Below are 19,238 nucleotides of genomic sequence, written 5' to 3' on the forward strand. Positions count from 1 at the left end.
TCCCACATATATACCATGGCCAGGGCCGCGTTGACCTCCGCGGCAGCCGTTCACGATGCGGCTAGCAGGTCGTCGCAACCATCAGGGTTGCGCCAGTTTTCTGCTAACAGGCAGATGTTGAATAAACCTTGTTTTTGTGCCCGTACAATTGATAATTTGCGGATTAATGTGGAATTGAAGAGCGGATCACAGCTCAATTTAATCACTGAATCTGTAGCAGATGATATTGGTGTTGAGATTCTTATTGATGATTTCGGTTTTGATGATTACTATGTTGATGATGTTTCCATTGTTAGTCTCGTCGATCAGACCCACATTGTGGGTGTGACTCAGTTCACATTATTCTATGATGGTTGTGAACTTTGGTTTGATGGTGTGGTAGTCAATGATGACTACTTGCGTGGTTCTCGCAGTATTGTCGCCGGGGCTCCATTTATGGAGCAGAACGATATTTCGGTTCGCCCCTCCAAGCAGTTGATCATGTTTGGAGACAGTGCTACTTTCTGCTATGCTTCCTCATCGCAAGCGGCTCTGCCATGTTTTCGTGATGTTGATCTCGCCGGCATACATTCAATTCCAACGCACACTCTCATTGATCGGGAACGTGAAGAGAATGAGAGTAAAATGACTGATAGACATGCATTTAACAATCATGTTACATTAGGGATCACGGTCACAACAGTAAACACTAACATACACAAAGAAGATGTTCGATATGAGACTAGTGATAGAGAGATGAATGAAGCTAAAAGTAATTGTTGTAAATCTCGGAATGAAGACCGAAGGGATGAGACTAGTGATGGTGAGGTGCATGAAACTAGCAAAGGTGAAATGAAACCATGCAATGTAGATGATGGTTATGAGAGTAGTTATGGTGAAGGTCATGACGCTAACATAGTTGATGTGAAACAATGTAATGCAGATGATGGATACATGACTAGTGATGATGAGGTGAATGTAACAAACATGCTGACATGAAAGGATGGAATGAAGAGGTTGAGTATGCAGCTTGTGATGGTTTGGTTTATGAAAGTGACAAAGGTGATGTAAAACAATGTAATGAGGAAAATGGACATGAAGCTAATGTTGGTGTGATTAATAATGCTAATGGAGATGATGTGCCTATTGATCACATAACAGGTGCGAATGAAACAAAGAAAAATGTCATAGTGTTGAATATCAGTGAAGTAACTGGTCATGATATCAAGGCCAGTGAGCCTTCATTGTTCCAAGAGTGTAGAGTTGCAGACACTCATGAAAGCAGTTCATGTCCTCATCCAGTTTTGCGTTTGCATGATTTCAGAATGTCTTCTTCACTTCATTGCATTGATTGTTGGCATGGCAATGTTGCCTCTCCTACTTCGAGTCGCTCTCCACTTTCTGCCGATGATTTTCAGTCTTTGTTACTTTGGGATTGTTGCCAATCCAACGTGATCTATAGTTTCACAGAGTCCCTTGATTTTGATCTTAGTCTGAACTATGTTTCTCACTCTTTGTCTGATGTGACAGTTACGTCTACCTTAACTTTGCCCGATGTGACAACTTTGCCTGACGTGACGGTATTGCCTAACCTGACTTTGCCTAACATGTCGCCTGATATGCTACTGGATCGTTGCATTGGTAGCAACCGTGTCGTTGACCGTGGAGGTACCGTGCTGCCTCATGATCAAAGGTTTGACACTCCTGGATGTGTTGATAGCATGTCCGTTACCGTTACAGCATCGGCCGATTCGGTGTTACCCTTCGTCGCGAGTCACGGCCACAGAGCAAACACTGGGGTAACCGCTATGCCTCTGTGCCCGGCTAACGTCAGCAGCAGTAGCTGTAGCTCTACTTTGCAAGCTATCTATCTCGCAAGGGTACAATTTATCGTTGAAGGGTTGATTTCGCAGAACTTTCAGTCGTTCACCCTGCAAGCGTCACTTTCAACTGAATGTCCGTACTCGGCTAGCATCTCGATCGCTAGTAAGCAAGTTCAGTCCATCTGGACGGATGTCGCTTGCCATACTCGTCCTCCAGATCAGCCCATTGCTGCCTTAGAGCTTGGCCCTGCTGAACTGTCCACTCCTGAAGGATGTCATCATGCTCGTCCGCCAGATCAGCCCCATGCTATTCCAGGGCATGGTCCTGCTGATCTGTCTGTTCCTGAAGGATGTGCTCGTCCGCCAGATCAGCCCCATGCTAATCCAGGGCATGGTCCTGCTGGTCTGTCTGCCTGAAGGCTGTCGTCGCACTCGTCCACCAGACTGCATGGCCCCATGCTAACCTAGGGCATGGTCCTGCTGGTCTGTCTCTCCCAGTGGAAGCGCTTCGCGGTTTAGGCCTCCATCACCTAACTATTGATGGTACAGAGACATTTGTTACTTGAGCCCAGTTCTGCTCGGCTAGCTTTCCCAAGCATTTACAGGCCCTCTGTGTCTGATAATGACCATTACAGATGTGAACAATATGTGTTTATTTTGATTGGACTCCCAATTTTACCATGTGATCATGAGGAATGGACTAACAGGAGTTTTATTGCTTTATTTGGATTTATCTTTTGAGTTGTCAACTGTTGCCTAATTGATTTTCTATACAGATTACCATGTTGATTTGTGTTATGTTTATTTGCAGGTATATTTCGCTGCGATCAACTGGCTTTAAAATGCTTTCTCTATATTATTGATAGTGATTTTGATTGTGATTTTATGTCGAAATTTTTCTTTTTTTAGGTAATTTTATGTTACAGGATTGCATTTTGATAAGTGATTTTGGTTGATTACAATAAACAGCTTTATGATGTTTGTCGTTGATTTGTGTGGTGTATTTTGGGTGAGTGATTTTGCCAGTTGTGAGTTTTGTTGATTTCATGAATGTATGTTCTTATGATTTTATGCTGGTGATGATTATTTGACATTTGCTAATATAATCCTTTCATGTATACAGTATACATGTGCCTCAGTGATATTTGAGAAAGTGATTTCTGTTTCGTTCTGATATTTCTGTACTTTTGTTTTACATAAAGATTTATATGCTTGACAAACATTGTGTATACATTTATGTGTATCATGCGTTATGCCTAGTAATGTTGAACAATCATAAACTGTGGGTAAGTCGCTGTTTTTTGTATTTGGTTTATTTCCTTTTTTGCGGGCTTTTTGAATTCATTGAGATGGTATGAGACTGCTTATAATTTAGTATTTTTTGTCTTTTTGTGCCATCCTTTTTGATGATCCACAAAATAATGTCATTGCTATTAGGGTGAGAGTGTCGAACTGTGCACTTAATTGTTATGTGGACATGTTATTCTGAGGTCACTATATTGCTCTTGTTTCATTACTTGAAGTATTCGCCAATATGTATGTTTTTTTTGTGGCAGGATTATGGTCGATTGATTTGTGTATATAATTGTTTTTAGTGCACAACCTTAATTGCGCCTTGTATTTTTGAGTGGATTTGGGTCGGATTTTTGCTGCCTAGATAGGGATGATGTTGTTAGCCACTTTTTAAGCCCATTAATGTGTTTTTCCCCATTCTGGATGATGGAGGGAGATGGGAAGTGGTGATGCCATGTAGTGTTATTTGAATTGTGACCTTTGATCTATTAATATGTTCGTTTAGTATTCAACTCGTTATGATACATTGGTGTCTAGATTTATCAGAGTCTTACACCAACGGAGATCTAACCCTTTTTATTTAATAGTGAGCTAGTTACGAATCATCATGATTTTGTTATACAGGAGAGAAAAGTAAAAGGCAGTCACGCCAGTATGTTGTATTAGTAAATAATGATGATTCGGGCCAGTGAGGTCATGACTAATGTCTGGCCAGTGAGGTCATGACTAATGTCTGGCCAGTGAGGTCATGACCTCAGGAGGGGTATTAGAACCTGACTGCTACTGTGGCGTTACACTGATACACTCAGTGAGCCAGTACTGCCAGCAAACGCCAACGCCGAGCCCCAGGCGGCGGAAAATAACCTGGCCAACTCAGGTAACCTGAGAGGGTAGTGGGACCCTGATGGAGGAAATGCCATCTAAAGGCGGAGGAATCATAATTGGTCAACGGCATCCACAACTCACCAACATGCAACTGTGGCCAGCATGGTGAGTCAAGGCCACACCCCCTCAAGACTCTGGCAGCACAAAGAAAGAAATGGCCCTCAGTCCCCAGCAGCTCTGGATTGCCCAGCTACGGGAGCGGTTGTGGTAAGGAAGGAGCAGAGGGTGCTAAGAATCTCTGGGCTAGGACAGGCTCCTTAAAGGATGTGACCATCTGTACATATAATGTACGTTCCCTTTTAGGAGAGGATAGGCTATATGATCTGGAAAAAGAACTAGGCAACATCACATGGGACATAGTCGGATTGTGTGAGGTTAGACGCCGTGGGGAACATCTACAACAACTAAAAAATGGTCATTTGCTGTACACAAGGGGAAAGGAGGAAAGTAGCATAGGAGGGGTGGGTTTCCTTATTCACAAGACCATAGCATCCAATGTCATTAGCTACAAGAGCACTTCAGACAGAGTATCCCAGATTATCCTAAAAATCTCCAAGAAACAAACCATGAAAATCATCCAAGTATACCTTCCAACTTCTAGCCATGCGGACGAAGAGGTTGATATGGTCTATGAGGAAATTGCTAAACTACTTGATGAAGACAAAGCAAATTTTACTATAGTTATGGGAGATTTCAATGCTAAAGTTGGTAAAAGGGAAGATAATTGTGAGATGATGCTAGGTAAATTTGGAATAGGCACTAGGAATGATAGGGGAGATCGTCTACTGGAATTTGCTTCAAGCAGAGGTCTTAAGGTAATGAACTCTTTCTTCAAGAAAAAGGAACATCGAAAATGGACTTGGCAAAGCCCAAATGGCACTACCAGGAACGAAATCGATCTTATTCTAACAAACAGACCGGACATCATTACAGACGTTTCCGTGCTAAATCGTTTCAATACTGGAAGTGACCACAGGCTTGTGAGAGCTAAAATGCATGTCAATTTCAAGCTAGAAAGAAGTAAACTAATAAGGAAGAAGAATGCCAGCCTAAATGTGGACAAACTTAAACAACGTAAGGATGAGTTTCAATTACAGCTAAGGAACAGATTCCAAGTGCTTCAGGATGAAGTAAACCAGGAAGATATAAATGATATCTACAATAAATTTTCTCACACTGTCCAAACTTGTGCTCTTGAGATAGCAGGCAAAAGGGAAAATCAAACAACTGACAAGATCACAAAGGAGACACTCGATCTGATGGGAAAAAGGAGACGGATGAAGGTATCAACACAGAAGGATAGCATAGAGTATACAGAATTGTGTAAAACAATAAGAAAACGTATGAAAAGTGAAATTCGCAGCTTCAACATAAAGAAAGTCCAAGAGACAATAACAAATAATAGCAGCTATAAAGCAACCAAACGTAAACTCTCCAGTGGGAAATCACAACTGATAGCTATTAAAGGGGAGGATGGAAGTGTTATTCATGACAGAGACCAGATAATTAATCATGTGAAGATTTTCTTTCAACACTTGTACTCCAGCAAGGTCCATGTTGATGCACCAATCATTGCTCTAGATGCAGATGAGGACATAACTCCAGTAGGAGTAGATGAGGTTGCTAAAGCCTTACAAGAAATGAAGCGTGGTAAAGCACCAGGCAGCGATGAGGTGCTGGTGGATGTCCTTAAAGATGGAGGCGATGTCATCTTAGAACAGCTGGCCAAGCTGTTTACACTCTGTTTAGTAAAAACACAAACACCAGACAGCTGGAACAATGCAATCATAATCCTCATCCACAAGAAAGGAGACATAAAGGATATTAAAAACTATAGGCCAATTAGCTTACTTTCAAACACCTACAAATTATTTACAAAAGTTCTAACAAACAGAATCACTGGAACTCTAGATTTTAATCAACCGAGGGAACAAGCCGGATTCAGAAGTGGTTTCTCTACTACAGACCATCTCCACACACTAAACCAATTATTAGAGAAGACTTGCGAATACAGACAACCCTTGTGTGTGGCATTTGTAGACTTTGCACAAGCTTTTGATAGTGTAGAATTTCAGGCAGTAATAACAGCCTTACAGGTACAAGGTGTGCACCATAGCTACATTAAACTAATTCAGGAAATGTATAGCCAAGCAACTGCAACCATTCACCTGCACAAAGACAGTGATGAATTCCCCATTAACAGAGGAGTGCGACAGGGAGATACCATTTCACCCAAACTGTTCAACGCTGCACTGGAGGAAATAATACGTAAAATAGACTGGGAAAGTACAGGGCTAAACATTGATGGCGAGTGTCTCCATCACCTAAGGTTTGCCGATGATATCATTCTAATCACTGATGATGGCCTCAAGCTAGAAAATATGCTTAACGATCTCAACACTGAAAGTAACAAAGTAGGGCTGAAGATCAACATGAAAAAGACAAAAGTAATGTTCAACAAATTTGCTACAGAGCAAAGAATCATAATGGATAATTCTGAAATCGAGACAGTAGATCATTATATCTACCTTGGGCAACATGTCAGAATGGATCATGAACAACTGGAAGAAGTTAAAAGGAGGACAAGAGCTGGATGGATCGCTTTTGGGAATTTCAATGACATTGTGAAGAGCAATATGCCAATTTGCCTTAAAAGAAAAGTCTTTAATCATTGTGTTATACCGGCAATGACCTATAGTTCCGAAACCTGGTCTGTAACAAAGAAAATGGAACAGAAATTAAAAACCACTCAACACAGTATGGAACGTATAATGCTAGGGATATCAAAACGCGATAGGAATAACCATACAATGGATTAGGAACCAGACTAAAGTAATAGACATAATCAAAGCAATTAAATCAATGAAATGGAGATGGGCTGGCCACCTTGCAAGATCACATGATAATAGGTGGACCAAACGCATCACAGAATGGAGACCATGGCTAGGATCACGAAATCGGGGTAGACAGAAATTGAGATGGAGTGACGAGCTCACAAAATTCATTGGTATAAATTGGATTGCGTCAGCATAAGACAAGCACCTTTGGCACCAACTTGAGGAGGCCTTCGCCCTGCAGTGGGCTGAACATGGCTGATATGATGATGATGATGATTCGATGTTGCAACCGCAAATTGTAAGCGCGCCACCTTGTGTTGGTCTCTTGGCCATGGTCATTAAAGACAGTCACACGTAACCTCAAAGTTGTCTAGTTTATTTACTTAAGTCTTACTTTATTAACCCTTGGCGAAGTTATATCCCACTTACATGATTTAGGGCTAGTTCTTTTAGAAGGAAGGTCAAAATCTCGGGGGCGAAAGTTTCTGATTTTTTTTTGCGGTACACGTACATGAATGGGCAGGGATTCCTGGCTCCGTGGAGAGTAAGCATATACGTTAGTAAATGATTTTTACTCTAGCCACCTGCCTAGTACCCCCCCCCCCCCCGTTTAAATACATTTTTTTGGGTGGATGAAGGCCTGCTGAACGGCACAGCCTCTTGGTGGTTTATGCATTTCTATTCTGCTGCTGTATTTTTTCCCAACAGATCGCTTCTCTTAGGGACCTTCTAGCCAAGATAAGCCAATGTATATCGATATACGTACCACCCAGTGAGGACGATCTAAACTTTGCGGTGATTACCATAACAATTACACAGGCTGGGAAGCTTGGGATATCACGATCTATTGCCTTTGTCATCAGATATACAGGTAGAATTTCATGTTTGATAATTCAATGATAAAATGTTATGTTTCTTATTTTAATCACCAAAGACTTGGATAAGGGTATGGATTCAAGAATTACCCGCCATGTCCACGATGCCATTCAGCTCCATGAACTAAATGAACGGTATTAAATCATTTATCATAGCAAGGTAAACATATACATCCTTTGACACTATCGCTGACAGCATAAGCAGACTTTATATGATCTGTTAATGCCGAAGGTAATTTTTTGAATTATGAAATAAGGGAAGTATTATCATTGTACACAGAAAACGCAGAGGAATGTTCATTTAATGTCCAATTCTCTCTCCATTTTCTCTCTGTAATAGATGGACCTGTGTGCCAATTTCACTCCGAACAGACAGACATCACTAGGTAAGTTTCCATTTCCATATCCATTTATGCTCTATATTATACTGTTTTTTTATGAAGAATGCCCTTCTGTAAAATTGTATTTGATTTGTATTGTTTTATATTACTTTGTATTATGATTTGAATGGAAATGAAATAAAAGAATTGAATTGAATTGAAAAAGTTTCCATCGGTTAACAGGTTTTCTTTTTCGAGGAAGCTCAAAACAAAAAATAAAGAATTATTTCATTTCAGGTATTATGTTTGTTGACTCGATAGAAGGATGAAGACATCAATAATAATTATGATCGTGAACTTTCAGTCAGGTTCGCATATCGGCAACGTTTCGACGAAGGCTTTTAAAATTACATTGCCACGTCATTAATGTATATGCGATATACGAAGGAAAACGGTTTTAAAATGGAGTAATTTAGATTTATTAATACTGAACAACAGTTCCTTGATATTTCAGCCATGCCTTTTTGCTTTTTTTTCAATCTATCGTCTAGGACACTAGAAGAAGTAAAGAACAGTGACCTACAATCGGACGTAGACGTCCTAACAATAGCCCAGACAATGGACGTAAATCAGTTCTATGATTTGGGCATAGCTCTTGGTTTCACCATAGCTGAGTTGGATCGGGTAGAGTATAGGAGATTCAGAGATAGGCAGCAAGCTACCTTTGACTTGCTACTGGCATGGAGAGGGAGACAAGCATCTACACAAGCAGCGAGGAATACTCTCATCACAATTATAGAATCATTCAACTTATCTTCAAATGATACAAATTTCCTAGGTTTGACTTAGTGTTTATTGATTTTAATTTTGTTTCAGTCTTTGTTTTTATGATACTTGTCGTATCTAAGTAGATTAATAAGAATTATGTGTGTTACTAGTTTCAGAATAATTACTTTCAGCTGCATGATTACATAATTGCATCTTCATTTGTAAAAGCTCAGAAACATTGCTGTAAAATGGAGATTACGAATATCTGACAATTTCTTAACAGTACATATTTTTGAAGTATTGATTTCCTTTTCCTTTATCATAAAAAAATAGTTGATAATAACATGCAAATTGAGTAGCGTTATTCTTGATTATGGTTTGTGGATTAAACTATGGATTTAGTCTAGTTCTTCCCCGTCCGTAGAGATGAGTAATAATTTACTACAGTAACTCTTATATTATTACATGCAAATTGAGTTGCAAGATTCTTTATCTCGTTTGCATCTAAAGATCGTATAGGTTTGTAGGAGGAACGAAATACTTGGTAATATCTATGCAGCCTACTAATGATTAAGTTCATCGATGATTTTTTTCTTCCATAAATCTATTTTCTCTTTTCTTAACATTGCGCTCACCTCGGATTTGGCTACGTCCATCAAGATACTGACCCGACTGAGTAAGTTTCTTCAGTATGCAATACGTTTTATTGTAGACAAATGAAAAAGAAACAGCACCTTCATTGTGTTACTATTTTTGCTCTACTGAGAACATTGAAGATTAAATCTAATTAGTTAAAACACTAATTTTCCTTTTATTTATAATAACGTACAATTGTCAGTTTTCTGAAAGTTTTGTTTATAAAAGATAATGCATGTCATGTTGGTATGAATTACTGATAGTGAATTTCATGATATCAATCCAATGATACAGAGAGATTCCTGACTACACGCTATTACAATTTTCCCGTCACATTAACAAAGAAAAATTCTATGAGATTGGCAAGCAACTGGGATTTGACGACATAGAGTTACATCACATCGAGCATCGATCCCTGTACAATAGAAAGGATGCTAACATTCAAATGCTCTCGATGTGGAAATCATCTCAAATATCATCGGATAAACCGGATGAGAAATTGAAGACTGTCTGGAAATCTTTGAATGAGGCTTCAAAAAAGACGGACACGAATGGTATTTGAAACTATTTAACGAAAATGGATTGCACACAAAACGAAAAATGTGAAGACAATTTCTTTTAGTAGTCGATTTGGTTCAGTAACGTATTAACGGTTCAATTAAAAGATCACTTGTTACAGCATGAATAAAATAACATGCTAATTTATACATTTAAATGTTACTTGGTGCTTTTAGGTAAAAAATAACACGCATCATAACTGAAAAGCCAGCCCGTATAAACTTTGAAGGTTGGTTTGGGATTGACTTTTATTGTCAACTTGTCATATATTTCGTTCTCGTTGACAGGAATGGTTGACCAAAGAAGTAGAATTGGTAAAAATTTGCCTGGTAAAAAATCAAGAGTTATAAAAAAATTTATATTACCTGCACATGCGATGAAAACTATAATATTTAGGGAAGGGTTGCGTAAACACACCGAACTATTACTTTCTTACGGCACAAGTGGTGAGTTTTCAATGGTTATTATCAGGTAAGCTTTTTATTTAATGCAACAAAACCCTCTGGCTATAAATCATATCATGCAGATGACGAGAATAGTGATGACGTGACTCCTCTTGACCCGGATGTGAATTATGACCCATCACCTCAAGAGACAGAATCGGATGAAGATGAAGAGAATGAAGATTGGAAGATCATCGAATACTCAGTGTCAGGTAGGAATGAATAATAAGCGAGGGTGTGGATGAAGGGGGATAGAGAGAGAGGGGGGGATAGAACAAAAAGAGGAAAAAGCCATAGTAACGAATCAAAGGTATATATGTATCAGACGTGTTTTCGATAGAACGAAAACTGATAGACAAAAAATGCACCACGTTGTATCGATATAGTACTGGCAGATCTTTATTCAAACTTCTCATAACATTCACCCAACCATATATTATTAAATCGTAGACAAAGATGAAACCGTTGTCGACATCGACGGGTATGGAGGTTCACCTAGTAATTCAGAACTGTGTACAGTCGTTCGTCGGGTGGCGAATGTCACGTTGGCCTTAGAACTGGCCAAAGCTCTTCGTTTGGACGTTAGTGACATCATAGTTCTCATTGCACCTCGCGACCCTGCATTAATGGAGAGACTGGCATGGAAACTCCTTCATCAATGGTGTAGACGTCTAGGAAGACATGAGAAGGAAGAGAAAGTGTCTGCGCTTCTTCAAGGATACTACATCGAAGACACTCAAGCAGGTATGATCACAGCTTGAATTTTATTAAACTCGCTTTTGGTATTGTTTACAACACGTTTTGTAGAAAGTCGGATGGAATAGAAAACTATAGCCAAAATATTTTATATAATGTTATTGTAGAACTATGTGTTTTGGCAATATGGAAACAGGAGTTGTCATTCATTATGAACTTGCAATGTGATTATGTTTCCTAAAAAAGGTATTGGTGAAATCTCTGCCAAAATTCGTACAACTCCAGACCTCATCGACCTCTCTCAAAGGTTGGATCTGTCAGCTTCTGAAATTCTTCAGGTGATGGCTTCATTTTTGACTTTTGAAACTGCTTCGATACGTCGGGTGGTACTACAAATGCTTCAGAAATGGGTCAAACAAGGAGGAACAAGGCTGAGGTTGCTTGAAATGGTTCAAGCTTTTAATTTCAACGATGCTGCAGAACACATAGCTCGAGGTAGGTTTAAGCAGTCAAGGGACGAAAATATTAAAATCAAAAGTGTATTTTAAAAATCATAAGTATGCTTCTTTTAGCAAAGACGCACAATATTTTTGTTCTTTATTAATACGTGTGCACTCAACTATAAAACTCGAGCATGTCGAAAGCAAATGAAACATGTATCTTCATCCATGTTTATTTCTTGAGTGTACATTTCAATGTTAGGAAACGTACAACATGTAATTATTCGACTTTTGTAATTCAATTAGGAGACAGCATATTGATGTCTCATTTTATTATAATTATGCTATTTCTAGTTTTAATCATCGAATGTAACACATTTTAAAAATCCGCAATATCTGCTTGCTGACCCGACATGTTGTACTTCCCAATAAACAGCAATACCAAACCACCCAGGTTTCTTGGACACTTTCACACATGGCATCATTGATCATGATGGTGGAGACCTGAAGCTAGACGAACCTGATATCTGGGTATCTATTCCTTCAGGAGCGATCCCCAAAGGAATGAAATCACTTGTTACTCTCACTATCTTACACGGAAGTTCATCAGAGTTTCCACTGGATCCTGCTGAAGTTCTTATAACACCGACCATCCGATGTTCCTTCGACCATGATCTTCTCAAACCTGCCACTATAGCGATTCCACACTACATTCCTCCAAATCGATACCAGCAGAAGAAGCAAGACTTGTGTATGAAGCTGTATAGCAAAATAGGACCAGGTAATGTTTATATAGTATACGCTTTTGTGATCGGAATAGCTTGTATTGTGTGATGTCAAATTTGGGGAGTCGATGTGTAACTTTTAAAATTCACATTCAGTCGCCTTTTTGCTTTTCTTTTGTGCACCAGAAATGAAACATAAAAATGCAGTAATGCTTTATGGTATGGATGAATGTATAGCAAGTTAACATAATGTATGACTCATGAAGTATATAAGGTCAATAACATAATTCATTTTTATTACTTAACATGGCTGTCAACGCGATAAACTGGCTTTAACATGAAGTATTTTTCTCGTCTATCGTTGCATATTCTAGGAGAATATGGGTACAGGACTTTGCTTCCTGAATCGACAAGAGATTTTTGGATCTCAGAAGACAAGCTTACCTTCTCAACGCGTCATCTTCAATACTTCGCTTTTTCTTCAAACGACATCCATGGAGTTCAATTCATTTGTGAAGTATCACAGTCTCTTTTCATCAGCAACTCCTCACACCCCACTCTGCGAATCTGCATCGCACATCCTTATAAAATAGACTCTACAGTATGTACAGGTGCTAGGTTGATTGGCAAGAGTAGCGTTCGATGCATTATTACATCATAGGATAACCTGAACATGTAAACATATCAAAAAAGGGAAAAAATGGAAAACTATTGTGGGTGGATTTGCATAGTGTGTATACAAAAAAAGTTCACACTTAAACATAATCCTGTAAAATCATATGTTATATCCTGAGGCTTTTTCCACATTTAAACATCGGGCACCGCTTACTCTTTATAAGTTTGTATAAATGATATGCGTAGAGCTTGGAAAATTGTTATGAATAAAAGTAGACGTTAGTCATGAAAGAGACATGGACTTTAGCTAGGAAGATTAATTTAAAGATATCTTTTACCTTTAACCTGTTTTGTTGCACAAAACACTTCATATACATGTAGCGCAATTGCGCTTCCCTCTCCTCCCCACACACCGAAGCCATCATGATGATATCTGCTTTTAATACAGGGAGCTGTGATTCACGTGAAATTGCTTAGGCTCGATTTTCGTTTTGTTAATCATTGTCAAGCTCGGGAAAAGTGTGGAGAAACAAGCATTAAATGAACTATGAAATGCTGTCCCACTTTAAATGATAAAAACTTAGTGAAATAATGCTGAAGATATCTGAAATATATATATATATATATATTTTTGTTTTCATTCAGTTATATCCTCAGATCCAGCTAGCAAAAAGGGAAAGGTTGTTATTACCTATGAAAAAAAATATATTATTTTGGTTGGCAAAGTTGCTAAAAATGTTTAAATGTGAGATTTGCTAAAAATGTACCGCACGGTCAGTTTCTTTCAGCCTTTTTTTCCTTGACACAACGTGAAAATGAGCATTTCTGCACAAACTGATTCCTGCGAGCTTTTCAAAAATGGACAGTGCCCACTCAAATGTAACATTCTGCCAAAATGTTTACTTTCATTTGATAAATGAGACCCAAACCCAAGAATATATATGATAACAAGTGGAGCGCCTCCGGCAGTCTCACCTGCATCACGCGATTCAATATAGCAGCAGTGCTGACTTTGTAAACTACTATTAAATAATTATTCACAAAAAACACAATTCATATAATGATACAATACTATGTTCATTGAAAAATAAATGACATTTGACCTTGATCATGCGACCCGTAAGACTTGTCGTCAGTGATACTTGATCGCCCCTATACTTGATCGCCCCTGTATCCCCATTTTATAAACTATATCTATAAACTTTGAAAGTTATGACAGCAATCTAATAATTACCTCCGACATGACCAAAGTTCATTTACCTAAAATGACTTTTGACTTTAGTCATATGACCTGAAACTCGCATGAGATGTTCAGTGATACTTGATTACTATTATGTTCAAGTTATATCAACTAGACCAATACACTTACAGTTTTATGAATCAGATCCATGAACTTTTGAAGTTATCATGGTAATTCAGCAAATACCCAAACTCTGCAAAATTTCATTGACCTTAAATGGCCTTTGACCTTGATTATGTGACCTGAAACTCGCACAGGATGTTCGGTGATACTTGACTAGTCTTATGTCTAAGTTAGATGAATCGGATTCCTAAACTTTCAAAGTTATGATAGTAATTCAACATACACTCCCAACCTGGTCAAAGTTCATTGACCCTAATTGACCTTTGCCATATGACTTGCAACTCAGGCAGGGTGTACAATAATACTTGATTACTTTTATGGCTACATTTCATGAACTAGGTTTATATACTTTCGAAGTTATGACAAAATGTCAAAAACTTAACCTTGGGTTAAGATTTTGATGTTGTTTCCCCCAACATGGTCTAGGTTTATTGACCCTAAATGACCTTTGACCTTGGTCATGTTACCTAAAACTCAGCCAGAATGTTAAGTAATACTTGATAAACCCTATGTTTAGGTTTCATGAACTAGGTCCATATACTTTCTAAGTTACGCTGTCATTTCAAAAACCTAACTTGATTTTTGACGCCGTCGTCGGAAAGGTAGCGCCTATAAGTCTCACTCTGCTATGCAGGTGAGACAAAAATATCCCAATATTGTATACAGTACGTATCAAAAAAAAAAGTTTACACTTTGAAAAAGCCCTGGGAATTAAAAAATATACAACATGTGGGTAATTTTTTCACATATAATTATGGGTTTGGGTCTCATCTATCCAATGAAAGTAAAAGTTTTGACAGAATGTTACACTTGAGTGAGCACTGTCCATTTTTGTAAAGCTCGCAGAAATGCTTGTTTTCACGCTGTATCAAGGGGAAAGGGCGAAATCAAACTAAACCTGCGAAGCATTTCTCATAAATTTCCCTAGCACTTTTAGCCAATTGAAATAAAATGGATACATTCAAGCATTTTGTAACAATTTTGCCGCCCAAATTTGAAATTTCAACACTTAGTAAGCACAACATTTACCCCTTTTGTGCCAGCTAGATCTGAGGACATAACTGAATCTGAACAAAATTTTATATCAGACATCTCCAGCATTTTTTTACTAAGTTTTTATCATTTAAAGTTGGTTTACATTTCATTTTTCATTTGATACTTGTTTCTCCACACTTTTCCCAAGCTTGGCAATGATTAACAAAATGAAAATCAAGCCTAAGCCATTTCATGTAAATCACAGCTCAGTGTAAAGCAAATATCGTCACGATGGACTCGGTGTGTGGGGGAGTGGGGTGGGGCAATGCACTCTTCGAACTGTTTTGGGCAAGGAAACAAGTTTAAAAAGGTAAAAGATATCTTCAAATCAATTTTACTAGCTAATTTCCACGTGTTTTTCATGATTAAGGTCTACTTTTATTCGCATAACTATTTCAAAGTTCTGCACAAATCATTTTTCACCAACTTTTCAAAAGTAAGTGGTGCTCACTCAAGCGGAAATATTTTTCGACAGTTATATCGTCACTTGCTTAAATGGATCTGTACCAATGCTAAAATGTGGAAAAATCGTCAGGATATTACAAATATATAATTTTACAGGATTTTTTCTAAGTGTTAACTTTTTTTGATACGCACTGTATATTTTTTTATATTCCCTGAAATTTTTCAAAGTGTAAATTTTTTATTGATAGGCACTGTATATTGATTCATGCTGCAATGAATGCGTCTTACTTGAGAAAGAAAATGCATTCATTTTATCCAAACAGTGACTCACATGACATCTAGATATTATCAACGTTTCTTTCCAGTTTGTAAGAGGACAGAATTACAGCTTATCGGAACCATTCTACGGAGTAACGACTGTAATTAAATTCTGTCTAGCATCTGCTGAAGATGACATCAAGCTGTCATGTCTTTCTGGCTCGGAGAAGACCCAAAAAGCTGTAAGCATCTGAATAACTCTTTTTTGTATATTTGTTTTTATGTCATCCCTCTTTGAGTTCATGTCACAAATAAATTAATTACCAAAGTCAGTTTCTTGTCAAACGGGAATGGTTCGCGCGATGGTTGACGTCATTGCGTGCAAGTAGCGCATGCGCGCACAGGCTTCTCATTGACTCATTTTTTTTGTAAATGAGTCAATCGCCGATCTTGACTCACTTTTTACAACTATGTGAGTCAGTCGGGGCTTTCTGCAAGTGAGTCATTTCGTTATTGACTCACTTGTTAATTACAAATGAGTCAACTATGACTCATTTAATTTTGTTAGTGAGTCAAGTTTCGCCTGACTCACAAATGTTATATATAAATGAGTCACATGACTCACTTTTATCTGTGTGTGTATAGTTGACAGTGAAATTCTTCGAACAAAAGCAAGTAAAAAGGGAAAATAAAATATCAACACTCACCGAAAATGTTCAAGAATGACAATTAGATGCTGGAACGTGTTGTATCGAAACAAGTTTGATGATGAATGTTACATCAAAATTATATGTTTTATCCTAAACCTATTAATAAATATTCATGACTCAGATTCCATTGTTTCATTTTAAAGGTTCATACGCGTTCTCTATTATCTGGAGGTTGTAATACTATACACGTCAATCTACCGCGCTCTACTGATAACAAGAGTGTTCGTGTTTGCATTGAGCAGGGCCCGTCAACATTAGCAGAACAAGAAATTAATATCTCAAGAGAAGGTATGTGAAAAGGGAAAGATCATCTTACCTTGAGAAAGACGGGTGATTAAAAAGGACATAAAATACATTCAGTCGAAAATGAATAAATGTATATTCATTAGAAAGAAATTCCGTCAATTGTACTTTGAGAACAGAATTACTCAAACAATCATATCGATTTACATGCCATTTGCCCGGTATCACGTCAAACAAAAACTATCAGAAGTGAATCGAATAATTATCATCTGGTAAATAATAATTTCATTAAAAAATGTCATATTGCTTTAAAAAAAACTCTTTTAGTACATGAATTATTACAGTTTATTTATTCTTTTTGGTTGCTTTTGTTGTTTGTTCTTTAAACAGTGGAACCTGACTATGAAAAAAATCAAAGGTAAGGAATGTCATTCTTTCTGCATACTGCATAATTTAGGTTATCCGAAAAGAAATGTGATGAATTTAAAACAAAATAAAAATCGCAAAATATTAAAATATAATGTATATTAATAGTGGACTAACGGATCATCTTTATTCTATCATGACTATAAAAATATCATAGAAATTGCATTTCACATATGCATGCAATCAAATGACCATCCGAGATTTTTCCCTTTTTTAAGGGATGAAACATGTGTGCAAAATGGTTCTGGTAGAAAATGCGTAAGTTAGAGTTATGAGCAGATGCCATGAAAAATTATTGATTACAATTTCTTTTCCTGAATTTATGATTCTTTTTTTGAGACCCGAGTCTTAAAAATCCTTGCTATTACGTTATGTGCAGTTTCCAAACTGTTTGGTCAGGCTTTTGACATAACGAAGCTAGATCGCGGAGATTAAAAACATTTTCCAGTCGTGATGACAAGAATTAGTTTGTACAAATCCAATGAAGTAACCCTTCATGCCATTTCTATGACACATAACTATGTCTAAAATGATTCGGGTTTCCCCAAACAAATAGTGTAAATATTGTCGATTGGTGGCGTGCTTGTGTGAGTAAAAAAAAAAAATTGACATCTCACAAATCCCCCAATTTAAGGAAGAAATATGTCATGAACACGTAATAATTATATATGGCCTGAAAGAGTGTGTTCTCCAAGGTTCTTTAGAATAATTTGATACCACATTAATGTGGTATCCGTTAACGCTTTGACGATTGCAGTGATGTAAATTTTGATTTGCGCCAAAGTAATGCATGACTGCAATGAATGACTCCATATGTCAATGATGTCATAATCCTATACGGGTTGCATTACAATCCATTTCCACACGCATTGTCAGTAATTTACATTATATATGCGTAATAAACACCTTATAGCATCAATTCTCAAGTTAATGTCAATGAATAGGGATTAGCCAATATATTTACTAACTCATGTAGGATTCTGACATCACCGGCATCTGGATTCATTAATAGCAGTCATGCCTTAGTAAGGCGCAAATTAATTTAGATCATTGCAAAGAATAGCCATTGATTATCCATGCGAGAAGACATACAACATAAATATTGTTTCTTTATTTTTTGGAGAACAAACTCAGACATATTTCATCCATAAATTAGGGATTTTGCGGTGTCAATTTTTTTTGGACTCACACGGTAGATCATTATTTTTGTCATTATGTGAAAATTTTCCTGGAATTTAAAGATGTTGTTGCTTTAATGAAATCAGTTGATGCGTTCCATTTAGTTTAACTCATAACAGTAATATTGTTTCTCTCTCTTTCCATTTCTTATTTAAGAAGAGGCCGAATGAAGTTCGTTTCGAACGACATGATAGAGGTGTTGATTGATTTAGTCTATGAAGCAAAGGATGCTCGTGAGCTTGGCTACAAGCTCAGTTTCTCCCACTCACAGGTGGAGAAGTACCTTGTCAGGGCAGATTCATCAGCTAGCAGTGTTTCAAAATCTGGTTTTAAAGAGATGCTTCAAGACTGGAGAAAGCGTGTCCGACCTAGTGAACAGGTTAAGAAACTTCAACTTGCTTTAGAGGCCGTTGGGTTAACTCATGAAGCTGAAATCATTATTTCATGACCCTGAAAGTATAGTTGATCCTCACCGGCTCAACTAAGTTCCTTCGACCCTTCCCTTTCTTCTGAAGTACGTGTAGTAACTACAAGGGAATGGTTTTCTTTTATACACTATAATATTCAGCTCGTTTCGTCACCGAATTTCAGGTACGTATTTTCAATATTATAAATGAGTGAGTTTGGTGAGTAGATTGAAAATTATACCCACTCTGTGTGAGCATACAGGGGTACGTACATGTACGTATTTTTAGATTTGTAAAATGTGCACGACAGTAATGTCAT

General features: G+C 37.6%; 2 protein-coding genes across 2 annotated transcripts; both read left to right on the top strand.

The window, feature by feature from the left end:
• The first annotated feature begins 9,870 nt into the window (after nt 1–9,870).
• Nucleotides 9,871–12,939, top strand: LOC121417602. Its single transcript, XM_041611339.1, has 6 exons — nt 9,871–9,970; nt 10,501–10,629; nt 10,868–11,161; nt 11,360–11,608; nt 11,990–12,334; nt 12,653–12,939. The coding sequence occupies exons 1-6, from the start codon at nt 9,871–9,873 to the stop codon at nt 12,937–12,939; spliced, it is 1,404 nt and encodes a 467-aa protein (XP_041467273.1).
• Nucleotides 12,940–14,884: 1,945 nt separating this feature from the next.
• Nucleotides 14,885–18,960, top strand: LOC121417603. Its single transcript, XM_041611340.1, has 5 exons — nt 14,885–14,890; nt 16,062–16,196; nt 16,808–16,952; nt 17,298–17,325; nt 18,669–18,960. The coding sequence occupies exons 1-5, from the start codon at nt 14,885–14,887 to the stop codon at nt 18,958–18,960; spliced, it is 606 nt and encodes a 201-aa protein (XP_041467274.1).
• Nucleotides 18,961–19,238: the final 278 nt, after the last annotated feature.

This window comes from Lytechinus variegatus, chromosome 6 (genome assembly GCF_018143015.1).
Source record: "Lytechinus variegatus isolate NC3 chromosome 6, Lvar_3.0, whole genome shotgun sequence".
NCBI lineage: Eukaryota > Metazoa > Echinodermata > Echinoidea > Temnopleuroida > Toxopneustidae > Lytechinus > Lytechinus variegatus.

Bases quoted from the DNA above. Each gene is read 5' to 3' on its own strand.
- LOC121417602 (XM_041611339.1), top strand. From the start codon at position 9,871: ATGTGGAAATCATCTCAAATATCATCGGATAAACCGGATGAGAAATTG. The intron at 9,971-10,500 runs GTATTTGAAACT...CATATCATGCAG, and splicing joins AAAAAAGACGGACACGAATG to ATGACGAGAATAGTGATGAC. The intron at 10,630-10,867 runs GTAGGAATGAAT...ATTAAATCGTAG, and splicing joins CATCGAATACTCAGTGTCAG to ACAAAGATGAAACCGTTGTC.
- LOC121417603 (XM_041611340.1), top strand. The intron at 16,197-16,807 runs GTAAGCATCTGA...TTCATTTTAAAG, and splicing joins CGGAGAAGACCCAAAAAGCT to GTTCATACGCGTTCTCTATT. The intron at 17,326-18,668 runs GTAAGGAATGTC...TTCTTATTTAAG, and splicing joins GACTATGAAAAAAATCAAAG to AAGAGGCCGAATGAAGTTCG.